We start from the raw sequence: 11,047 nt of genomic DNA on the forward strand, positions 1-11,047 counted from the left end.
AGTAACAAAATCTGAAGAAGGAAGGATTATTTGGCTCACAGTTTCAAAGGCTTTACAACAGTGGTTCTGTTGTAAAGAACAGAACCAGCCTTCCTGTTGCTGCGACCCTTTAACACAGTTCCTCATGTTGTGGTGACCCCCAACCATCAAATTATTTTCATTGCTACCTCTTAACTGTAATTTTGCTACTGTTATGAATAGTAATGTAAATATTTTCAGGTAGAGGTTTACCTAAGGGGTCGCAACCCACAAATTGAGAACCGTTACTTTAGAAAGTAAGGAGGGAATGTCTACATTAGCTAGCAGGTTTCTTCCTTCTTACCTCTTCTCCCCCTAGCTTAGAGCCTTTAGGACAGTTCTGCCTATATTCCAAGAGGCTCTTTTTCTTAGTTTTCTCTGGGAACTCCCATGTATATTGTCATGTGTTCTTAACACATTAAAAACAACCTGAGGAGATACCAAAATGTGTGGATGTCACATTAAGCAATAAAAACAATGTGCTTTTGCTTCCATTAATTTGACCAATAGCAAGCCTAAATTTGAATTCCCAACTTTGCTCACTATATCTTCTGGTTACTGACCCATATGTAGTCTGCTTTGTGAATATGATCTGTCTTTATTCCTGTGTGTTGTGCCTCTGAAACTGCGAGTCTCTACAGCAAAGGGCTTGGACAGCACAGAAACCAAAGCTGAGAAAGTATTGGGGGAATCTTTATATTATCTTTAACAGTGAAGCCACTTTACTGACCCCTGCTGGCCCTGAATAGCACTCAACACCACAGACAGGCATTACCAACCTACATCCACATGTTTTCAGCATTTATGGTGGATGTTTGCTTTAAGGTTCCTTCCCACCTGTTAGCTCATTTCAGCAAATGATCATCACAGCATGGACACACACGCGCGCGCGCACGCACACACACACACACACACACACACACACACACACACACACACACACATATACCTCCAGGGTCAGGGGTATGGAACAGTGTGTAACTTAAGATGAGAGCTGTGTTTGTACCTTAGGTCGTCAAAGCTGACTGCATGGGAAATCCAAGGCACAGTAAGGTTGCTTACAGTCTTAAAGGCAGGTTAAACAGACTGAGTACACAGTACCACAGCAGGTACATAGTACCTGCTGTTTTAGTTGCATATAATGTCTCTTGTAACTTTGGTCTCTTGGTGAAAGGTTGATTTAAAATATCCTCTAAGAGGATCATTTTCAACATGTTGCCTGAAGTTTAAATCAGGGGTTGGTAAACCTTTTTACTTTTTTAAGGGTCAGTTACTAAGTATCTAGGTTTGTGCCTCAGTGAACTTCACCAGCAGCCAGTGGCTGCATTCCAGAGACAGTATGAAGAATAAGGTGGTTTTGTGGATCAATTTGTGGCCCCTGGCAAATGTATAATTTAGACTTCTGCATGAAGATATTTGCTAAGGAGACCATGTGAAAATCATTTGATAATTACTTCTTTTAAAATACACCTCAGGAAAATATAGTGTTTGAAGTTTATAATCTTAATTGTACAGCCCAATGATTCTGGATAACATGTGCCATGTTAAAAATTAAGATTGGGTCCAGAGCCGGGCGGTGGTGGTGCATGCCTTTAATCCCAGCACTTGGGAGGCAGAGCCAGGTGGATCTCTGTGAGTTCAAGGCCAGCCTGGTGTACAGAGCGAGATCCAGGACAGGCTCCAAAGCTACACAGAGAAACCCTGTCTCCAAAAAAAAAAAAAGATTGGGTCCAGAATATTTCTAGTAACAGTCAGCAGATTCCTTCATGCTTGCCTTGTACCTAGGTACCCTGCTCTTCTCAGTCAGTGCTACTCTTCTTGTTAAGAGATTTCTATTTTATGTCTGTGAGGTCCAGTTGTGAGCTGTCATGCTGGGATCCAAACTTGGGTCCTCTGCAAGAGCAGCCAGTGCTCTTGACCACTGCACCATCTCTCCAGCCCCTCGTCAGTGCTACTCCTGACCTAGAGTCTTTCCTGGTTTTGCCTGTTACTGAACGATATATAAATGGAAACTTAGAATGTGTGAAATGATTCTTATTTTTATTTGTATATTTAGTATAACGTGTTTTATGAAATGTGATGGAAAGCAATTCAAGAGGCTGTTTGCTGAAACGTGATTTCATCTTCTGGCTTTTGTGCAAACCTCTGTAGACTTCAACTGTGGAAATTGTTTGAAATGTTCAGTTCCTCACAAGATTAAATACACCATTGGGAGTTTTCTCACCAGGCAGATCAAACAAAAGCTGGATAGCTTATTAGCTCACCTAAGTCTACTTGTTAGGTTTAAACTGCTGGTAGTAACTTTAAGGATGGCTCATTCTGCCAAATACAGAGGACACCTTTGGCTCAGATGTTGGGAAAGCTGCTTTTACACAAATTATAGAAACTTGATTATTTAGAGACTATAATTTGGTCATTTCTAGAGACCTTCTGGACAGTATTGTCTGAAAAGACAGTCGGAAGGAGACAGAGAAGGGAGGTGACAGCACAGGTCCCCTCTGCCAGCACTCCTCCCCAGATGGCCTCCTACCTTGTTCTTTGAGCATTGGCTGCCTCCTCTCCCTGTGGCGTCTCATGGGGCAGGAATGAAGGAATTGGAAGGTTATTTTGTAGTGGGGCAAGTTTCAGGTGTTTATTTTCCTGCTGCGCACCCCTCTGCCTCAGGGCATTACTTCCCCCAAGTGGCTGTCTCTAAACACTTGCTCTCTGTGTCTCAGTAATTCTTGTCTCATACCTTTTTAGAGCGTGGCCTGGCCATAGTCTCAGGATGGCCAACTCTAGGCTCTTGTACTATATCCCCTTGTTGGCCCTAAGCTTTGCCAGCCCTTTGTGAAGTCCTTGGACCAGCCCATCAGATTATGTTTGAGTTTTTGCTTTGCTTCCTCCTGGTATCCTTTCTGCTGTATGTGGAAAAACAATATGTGCACTCATCACACAGATGGGACAGATGTCCTCAAGACCCTCTGGCAAGTTTTCAGTAATCTTAAATTCATGAATTTCCTGGTATCCTGTAGCATGAATCTTAGAAGGTCTTATTAATAAAATCAAACCTGAGGCCAGTTATTGGGGTGAAATGCTGGAAGGTCAGAGAGACAGAACAAGCCACAGCCATCCTCACCTGGCCAACTTCTCAGCTGGTCTTGTTTCCTCAGACTGGAGGCCTCTGAGTCCTCATCCAGAATGGGTCTCAGCTGAACTGCTGCTAGAAGCCTGAAAGCTTAACCAGCCAAATGTTTCTAGTTCCTGGTCCTCACGCCTTATATACCTTTCTGCCTTCTACCACCACTCCCTGGGATTAAAGGCTCACTTCTTGGGATTAAAGACATGTGTCACCACCGGGCGGTGGTGGCGCACGCCTTTAATCCCAGCACTCGGGAGGCAGAGGTGAGTTTGAGGCCAGCCTGGGCTACCAAGTGAGTCCCAGGAAAGGCGCAAAGCTATACAGAGAAACCCTGTCTCGAAAAACCAAAAAAAAAAAAAAAAAAAAAAAAAAAACAACAAAAAAACCCAGAGATCCCAGATGGATTTCTGCCTCTGGAATGCTAGGATTAAAGGCGTGAGTGCCACCACCCTCTGGCTATTTCCTTGTGGTGAAGATGAAAGTTTTTCTTTAGTTCCGTACATGTCCTCCACGTGGAAACCAGATGTTTTTTCATGTCTTCCTGATCTTCACAACTGTCCTCCCTTTCATCTGTTTCTCCAAGCCACTCATTATCTGTTGTGTTTACTGGTTCTTACTTTCCTTGTAGTTAAGTCTGCATTTTTAAATGGCTTTTTGTTTGGTGTTTAGTGTGTTCATGAGTTGGACTACATAGTTTCTGAATATTTCTCATTCTGATTTACATTGTCCCCTCCCATCTGGTAGCATTTCTTTCTCTGAGCTCAGTTAGAAATACTATGAGGGTTTTTTTTTTCTTTCTTCCTTCCTTTCTTCTTTCTTGCTTCCTTTTTTTGTTTGTTTGTTTGTTTGTTTGTTTTTTTGAGACAGTTTCTTTGTGTAACAGCCCTGGCTGTCCTGAAACTCACTCTGAATAGTTTTTCTTAAGCTTTTGCCATCACACAAGGACAGATGTCCTCAAGACCCTCTGGCAAGTTTTCAGTAATCTTAAATTCATGAATTTCCTGGTATCCTAAAATTTTATCTCAGGCTTTGGCTATTTTATCTATAATAGCATTGGCCAGCCTTATGGAACATTTTTATATATTTCCAATATACTCATGTATTGCCAAAATTTAGTATAACATCAACTTCCATTCCTCCAGTAAGTGATCACAGCTTGACTCATACATTGTACACACAACAGTATAGTTATTGGTGAGTATTCTTCATATGTTATTACTGAAATTATACATGACACATTTGCAAGTCAGGTGGCTTCGTGCTGTAGCCTCCAAGTCTTGGCTGAGATAAATAATTTTCAAGTGGCAAGTTATTGCATGGTAAGAAGCACCTACTCATGCTGTACTTTCTGGTATATTTAACACTGCATTTTCAGAAGAAAACACACGTTGGCATTTTACACAGTGTTGCCCTTTAATACCATGGGATACTAGCATGCTGATCTAAACTGTGTAATGTTGCTTTCAGCAGCTCAGATGATAGGAAACAGTAGATGTTTTACCCCATCAAATCTCAAGTTCAGCCACATGCCTGAGAGGAAAAAGGCCAGATCAACCTCCACTGTAAAAACCTGATGACTGTATACATGAAATCCTCCCCTAAATTAGAGAAGGGCAGATCACTTACAGCAGCCCAGGATTAGTCTCAGCACGCCACTTTTCATTAGGAGTGCCACACTAGGGTGGAGTGAAGTCCCTACAATTACAAAGGAAGCCATTTCCAGCTCAGTTTTCTGAATTCTCAGTCAAAGGTGGAGTTAGGTAATGACATTTCTGACAGGCAGGGCTTCGCCAATGTGACCTTTGACACACAGCCCTGGAATCCTCATCACAGCTTTCACAGTGCTTACAGAAGGCAGCAGTGTGGGAGGATACTGCCATGTCTCTTGGACACATGGGGCACTGAGACGGGCATGTTCTCAGTCACATGCTGGTAAGAAGTGGGCTTGGGTTTGAGCCTGGACTGCCTTCCCTATGTTGCTAGTGTACTGCTTCTGTCTGAGGACAGCCGCCGCTAACAGGAGGGACGCAAACCACACAATCCAGGAGTGGAAATGAAGCCTAGGGTGAGGGATTCCAAGGCTGGAGGTGAGGGGGTGTTCTGGTGGGAGCAATGCATGAAGAGTTCCAGCCTGGTCTGAAGGGACTAGACTATCCAGGAAAACGTGGAAGAGATGAGTTTTAAAGGGGAGCAGACCTATACAAGGAGTGGTCATCATAATACAGTGTCGCTTGCATAAAGAACTGATGTGTAACCTTTATGAGACTAACTAAATGTAGTTTTCTTAGAACTGTGATTTGAGGGGTGAGGGAGAAAATATGTAGTGTATAATACACATACATGGGGCCAGTGGACATGACAGAAGCCTATTAAATCCTCCTAATTTCATAGTCAGAAGTCAGTAGTTGAACTTTAAGGAGAAGAGCCAAGGGCTGGAGTTGGACATTTCCAAGTGTGGCCAGAAACAGCAGGACAGTCTCTTGAGTGGTGTGACAGTGGTTGCCTGTGTGGAGTGGAGTTGGGGACAGGAAGGAGTGAGGTGGATGAACACTGTCACTTTAGGTCCTATCCATGTCGTCTTACACAACATGACCCCAAAACCAGGATTGCCCTTTTCTCTTTCTGTCACAGTTCATAAACTTTGCTTTCCAGTCTCATGACTCTGTGTTGAAAGATCTGGGGCCTGTCCTCTTCCAGCTGCCATTGGGGACAGCCACCCGCCTCCGTGTGGATTCTTGCCGCGTCTCCTCCGAGTTTGTCCAGCTGCCTTTGATTCTCAACAGTACCTTCACTGTTGCAGTTAAAATACAGTGTATGTTGCTCGGTATGATATTAGCTCTCTTAATTCAGTGTCGAAAGTCTTTGCAGCCACACACAGCCCTCCCCTGCTCACTGTTTCCACAGCATCTATCACCAGTGGATGGATGTATCTTGTCTGTCTTGCCTTATTACTCAGGATGGGTCTTTCTCGTTGTTTTCCCTCTGGCTTTGTTTTTTTCTTGTATCTCCAGAGTTTAGCACAGTGCTTGGTATACAGTAGGCACTACTTAAACAGTTGTTCAGATAAGTATGTTTTTCTAAAAGTATAAAGTCAGGTAGGTGGTACATATGACTGTAGAGTCGTTACGGAGGAAGCTGAGGCAGGAGGATTGCAAGTCTGAGCCCAGGGCTGTCAAATAGGACCCTATGTTTTAAAGTCAGTTAAACTATCACTAGCTCTCAGCTGTTTGCTGTGTTATGATGAGTTACACTTATTATGTAACTTGTCTCGCTTACCCACCCACAGCAATGTGAAATGGAAAGCTGAAAGGTTCTAGTTGAAAAGACTTGTTTCCGGGCTAGAGACATGGCTCAGTGGTTAAGAGCACTAACTGCTCTTCCAATGGTCCCGAGTTCAGTTCCCAGAACCCACATTGGCAGCTCACAACTGTCTGATGCCCTCTTCTGGTGTGCATGCAGACCAAGTAACCATATACATAAAATATATAACTAAAAATTAAAAAAAAAAAAAAAAAACAAAAAAAAGGGAAAAGACTTGTTTCCATTTGGGGGAAAACAAAACAAACAAACAAACAAAACATGTCCTGAGAATGACACACTGTTGAAAATCCTTGGTAACCTATCAATCCTTATTACAAGGATTTGTAGTAGTGTTCCTGGTTAGGCCTGTGACTGTGACTGTTCTTAGACTTCGAGTGTAAGGGCACCTCATAAATGTCTTCTCCGAGAGCAGCTTGCTAAGGTTCTAGTTACGGAACATCCCCCACAGCCGACTCCTTGTTCAGAACAGTTCATGACGTGTTTGGCTGCTGACTGAAGCCCTTGCGTCTCATCTTTCCTAGCTGCACCTCTCTTCTATCTATTCCTTCAGGACACTTAGAGATGCCAAATCAGCAATGTCTTAGTGTTTCCATAGCCACAGTTCAAATTTTGCACACATGTGATTAGAACTCAACGTCAGGGGGAGTTGGGAGTATGGAAGGGAAGTTCTTTATCCTCAAACAAGTATCTGGCTAGTGGGAGAAATAATAATGAGCAAAGTAAACTATATGCTCTTCCTTCCCACTGCTGGGAAGCACTTTATCATAGAAGTCAGTGGAAAGATTACCTCTGCACATGCTGATTCTTAGACAGCTCAATGTGGGCAATGTTTGGATCTGGAAAGGACTTAAAATATTTTAACGTCATGTTTCACTGATGTTGAATCTACTAGATCACAGCTCCGTTCACAGCAGTTGATATGTGTTACCAGTTTTTACTAGGAAACAAACTGATTCAGTTTGTTTTTGATGGTTTCATTGAGTTGGGAGCTCCAGACCAGCCTAGGCTGCTTGTATGACCCTGTCTAAAATTATATACAAAAAACAAAAGCAAAAATAAAAAAGTTGTTTGAATATTTAGAGTTTCAGAGTTCTAGATAATGGAATTTTAGGTATCCAATGCTATTTTTAATGCTTTCTTCCTGGATTTCCAGCTGTTTTCTTCTGTTACTGGTTTGTATAACTGCAACCCTGTGGTTCTTTCCCACTGGGTCATGCATCTTTTGTTTAAAGTTGCCCTAGCATGTCATTTTGAGGGAAGAAAGTAAATTTGAGGAGAATACTAACCAAAATACCAGGCAATATGCTACATGTTCTTTTATAGCCAATGTTATTGTTCTAGGCCTAAATTACATTATTTTTCTTACTGTGATAGGAACTGGGTGGTTTTAATCTTTGTGAACTTAAAATGAAGAACCTTAAAACAATTTGTGCTAAAAATTGGTATGGGTTAGGATCATTGAAATTAAGCACTGCTGTATTATAACTAGTCAATAATGTTATAAAGATTTCAATAAGGCTTGTAACAAACATTCCTTGTAAACAGGGGAATTTGGAAATTGATTAAACAGTTAATAGGATTCTTTTCTGATTGTAAATTCCTCTCTAGTTTATTCTCAAGAAAAATCTGTGGGGGCTTGCAGCAAGCCTGTACCATTGTCCTTGGCCTGTTTGTAAGGGATACAGAGAATTTGTCTATGGGCTTGGAAGGCATTTTTTAACCTAGTGGTTGGTGAGAAAGCTAAGAAAAAGAACCAGTCTAATGGCCAGCTAAGCACTTGGAAAGGTCAGACCAAAGGAGAAGTTGAAAGAGAAATGCTACCACCTTCAGTGGTTGTCCTTAATTCTTTCTTGGAACCTGTTTGAGGAGGGCTGAATTATTAGGGGACTAGAGTTAGTGTGCTTTTACTGCTCTAAGTACTCCATTGGTGAGAGTGTTCATGTATTCAACAGAGATGGAAAACTGTATTATTTCTAGGTTACTTTAATCCTTCTAGTTTGGTTTTTTTTTTTTTAAGTTTCAAACCAAAAATTGTGGTATATACAGAGGACCTTGCCATGACTTGAATGGACGAGGTCATTTTTCATTTATCCCGAGAGTTTTTATATTGCTTCTTTAACTTTGGAGATATGGAAGACTTTTCTGAGAGAGCCACATCTTTGAATATGCTTCTCTCCACCAAACTCGGAAGGGCTAACATCACAGCCCTGTAGAATACGTATTTTCTACTAACGATGTTGTGATAAGCAGTGCTCATGGATAAACATTTATCCTTTTGAATGGAATTGTGGCGATACTTAACTTTATAGGGACATTGACAAACTAAGTACTACAGAGAAAAGCGTCTAGAAATAGTTTGGTTGTGTCGTAACAAACCTTTATTTTATGTTCTTAGGGACTGAAGAGGTTAATGACGATTTGCCAAAAACACTTTCCTACGGATCCATCAAAATGTGTGGAGTACAATGCACTGTGAGATCTGTGTACGGATGGACATAACAAGAAGCCTCAGCAAGCAGCATGTGGACTTCTGGCCTTAGCACAGCAGCGAAGGAAGAGTTCCATCACAGAGTTCCATCGGATGTACTTCTTGTTGGGTTTAAGAACTGGCTTGACTTTCATAGGATATTGGGTTGCAAACAAGTTTTTGTGTGTTGTTCTCATTTTAATCAGTTGAAAAATTAAGTCCTAAAGCTGATATCCATAGTGTAGACAGATGTGTAGACAACAGCAGGAAGGGGGTTTGAGGTGACCTTTCTCCCCAAGACCCAAAATGTATCATTAAATAACTAGAAACATTTGAGGGCAGGTTTAAATTTTCTATAAATTACCATGATTTGCACATTTTTCTCTTATGTGGTATTTATAGAAAATATTTTTGTATTTCAGCAAAAGTGTGGGACCATTAAATGTTCCTTTACAGTTCTTAAAAGTTTTTTGGGCCGGGCGGTGGTGGCGCATGCCTTTAATCCCAGCACTCGGGAGGCAGAGCCAGGCGGATCTCTGTGAGTTCAAGGCCAGCCTGGTCTACAGAGTGAGTTCCAGGAAAGGCGCAAAGCTACACAGAGAAACCCTGTCTCGAAAAACCAAAAAAAAACAAAAAAAAAAAAAAAAAGTTTTTTGGAATTTTGCCATCTTGCAGTAGGATGTAAATGTTACTGTTAAGTGTTATTTTTCTTGTGTTTCAGACTTGCTTTGGTTCTGAGTGGAGTACATCTTAGTATTTGTCGTATTTCTGGACAGATAGAATTGATAGAAGGTTGAAAAGCATAAGTTCACATTAGTGCATCCAGGTTAGGGTGAGCAAATGGGCATTGGAGCCAGCTGAGTGGCAGCCTCATGATGGGGATGCTGAAGAGGGCGGAGTTCCTGGCTTCACTGTGCCACACGCAGTCCTCACTCTGGTCTCACAGTGTTGCTCTTTGACATTGGGACCACTCACTGCTGCAGTGCTGAGAGGATCGGGTTGTTCCGTGACAAGCTGAATGGTTGTGTCAGAGAAGCAAGAGTGGGTGGGCCCTCAGGACTGGCAGCTCCTCGGCTCCATGCACTAACAGGACAGCGGTGGACAAGCTCCGTGCACTAACAGGACAGCGGTGGACAAGCTCCGTGCACTAACAGGACAGCGGTGGACAAGCTCTGTGCACTAACGGGACAGCGGTGGACAAGCTCCGTGCACAACAGGACAGCAGTGGACAAGCTCTGTGCACTAACGGGACAGTGGTGGACAAGCTCTGTGCACTAACAGAACAGTGGTGGACAAGTGGTTTCACCTTGCAGGGCTTTGGCTTCCTTAGCTGACGTTGATGATAAGAGTACACACCTCGTGTTGTTATTGTGTAAGTAAAATGCTGAGCCCGCTGCCTGGTAGAGGACAAGAGATCATTATTATTGCTTGGCATGCATTCTTATTACGTGTAGACCAAGGGCCTTTATGGGCCCTGCCCTGTGGCTACAGTGGGATAGTATGTACTTGTGCAATAACAACAATAATGACTGCATTTTCAGCAATAGTAGTAAAGGATGGAATCATTAAGTTTTTCCTGTCTTTACTTGCATCCAGGTCCAAATTTAGAAGTGCAGAGAATGGGAGCCTGAGGTTGCTAGAGGTGGCTTGGTGTCACAGTTGCTTATTCTGGTCCCTCTTGAGAAGGAGTGAAGGCCACTTTTGGCTACTTGAGATCCAAGGCTGTGCAGAGATAGGACAGTCTCTGGCAGTTATTGCAGGGAGGCGTTCCTCTCACTGTGGAGTCTTTTCGTATGATTAAATTAGGTAGAGCTTTGCAGGATTTATTTGACAAATGAGAAACTTTCATGAGACGTGCAGCAAATCCCTATCTGTGACATGTGGTTTTGTTATAAAGGTCTTCTTTATAAATATTACTGGATAATGCCCAGATCACTTATTCTTCAGCCACTGTCAGGTCACAGCATGGTAAGTGATTTTATGTTTTCTTCCTTTCTGTTGTTAATATTTCACATGAAGAAGAAACTATATCATGTGACTTCAGTACTTCCTAAAATTGGCCAGTGGGGGCTGGGTTTTTTGGGTTTTGTTTTTTTTTTTTTTTTTTTTGGTGTGTGTGT

At 42.2% G+C, this 11,047-nt stretch overlaps 1 protein-coding gene across 2 annotated transcripts in view; it reads left to right on the forward strand.

Annotated features, from left to right (window-relative positions):
* Positions 1-10,501, forward strand: part of Prpf18 (pre-mRNA processing factor 18) — a 34,891-nt gene extending 24,390 nt beyond the window's left edge. For both annotated transcript variants that reach the window (XM_059263571.1, XM_059263572.1), the window contains exon 10: positions 8,856-10,501. In XM_059263571.1, coding sequence (XP_059119554.1) covers positions 8,856-8,936 — 81 coding nt within the window. In that variant the 3' untranslated portion in view covers positions 8,937-10,501. The remainder of the gene's footprint in view (positions 1-8,855) is intronic.
* The last annotated feature ends 546 nt before the right edge of the window (positions 10,502-11,047 follow it).

This window comes from Peromyscus eremicus, chromosome 5 (assembly GCF_949786415.1).
Source record: "Peromyscus eremicus chromosome 5, PerEre_H2_v1, whole genome shotgun sequence".
NCBI classification, from domain to species: domain Eukaryota; kingdom Metazoa; phylum Chordata; class Mammalia; order Rodentia; family Cricetidae; genus Peromyscus; species Peromyscus eremicus.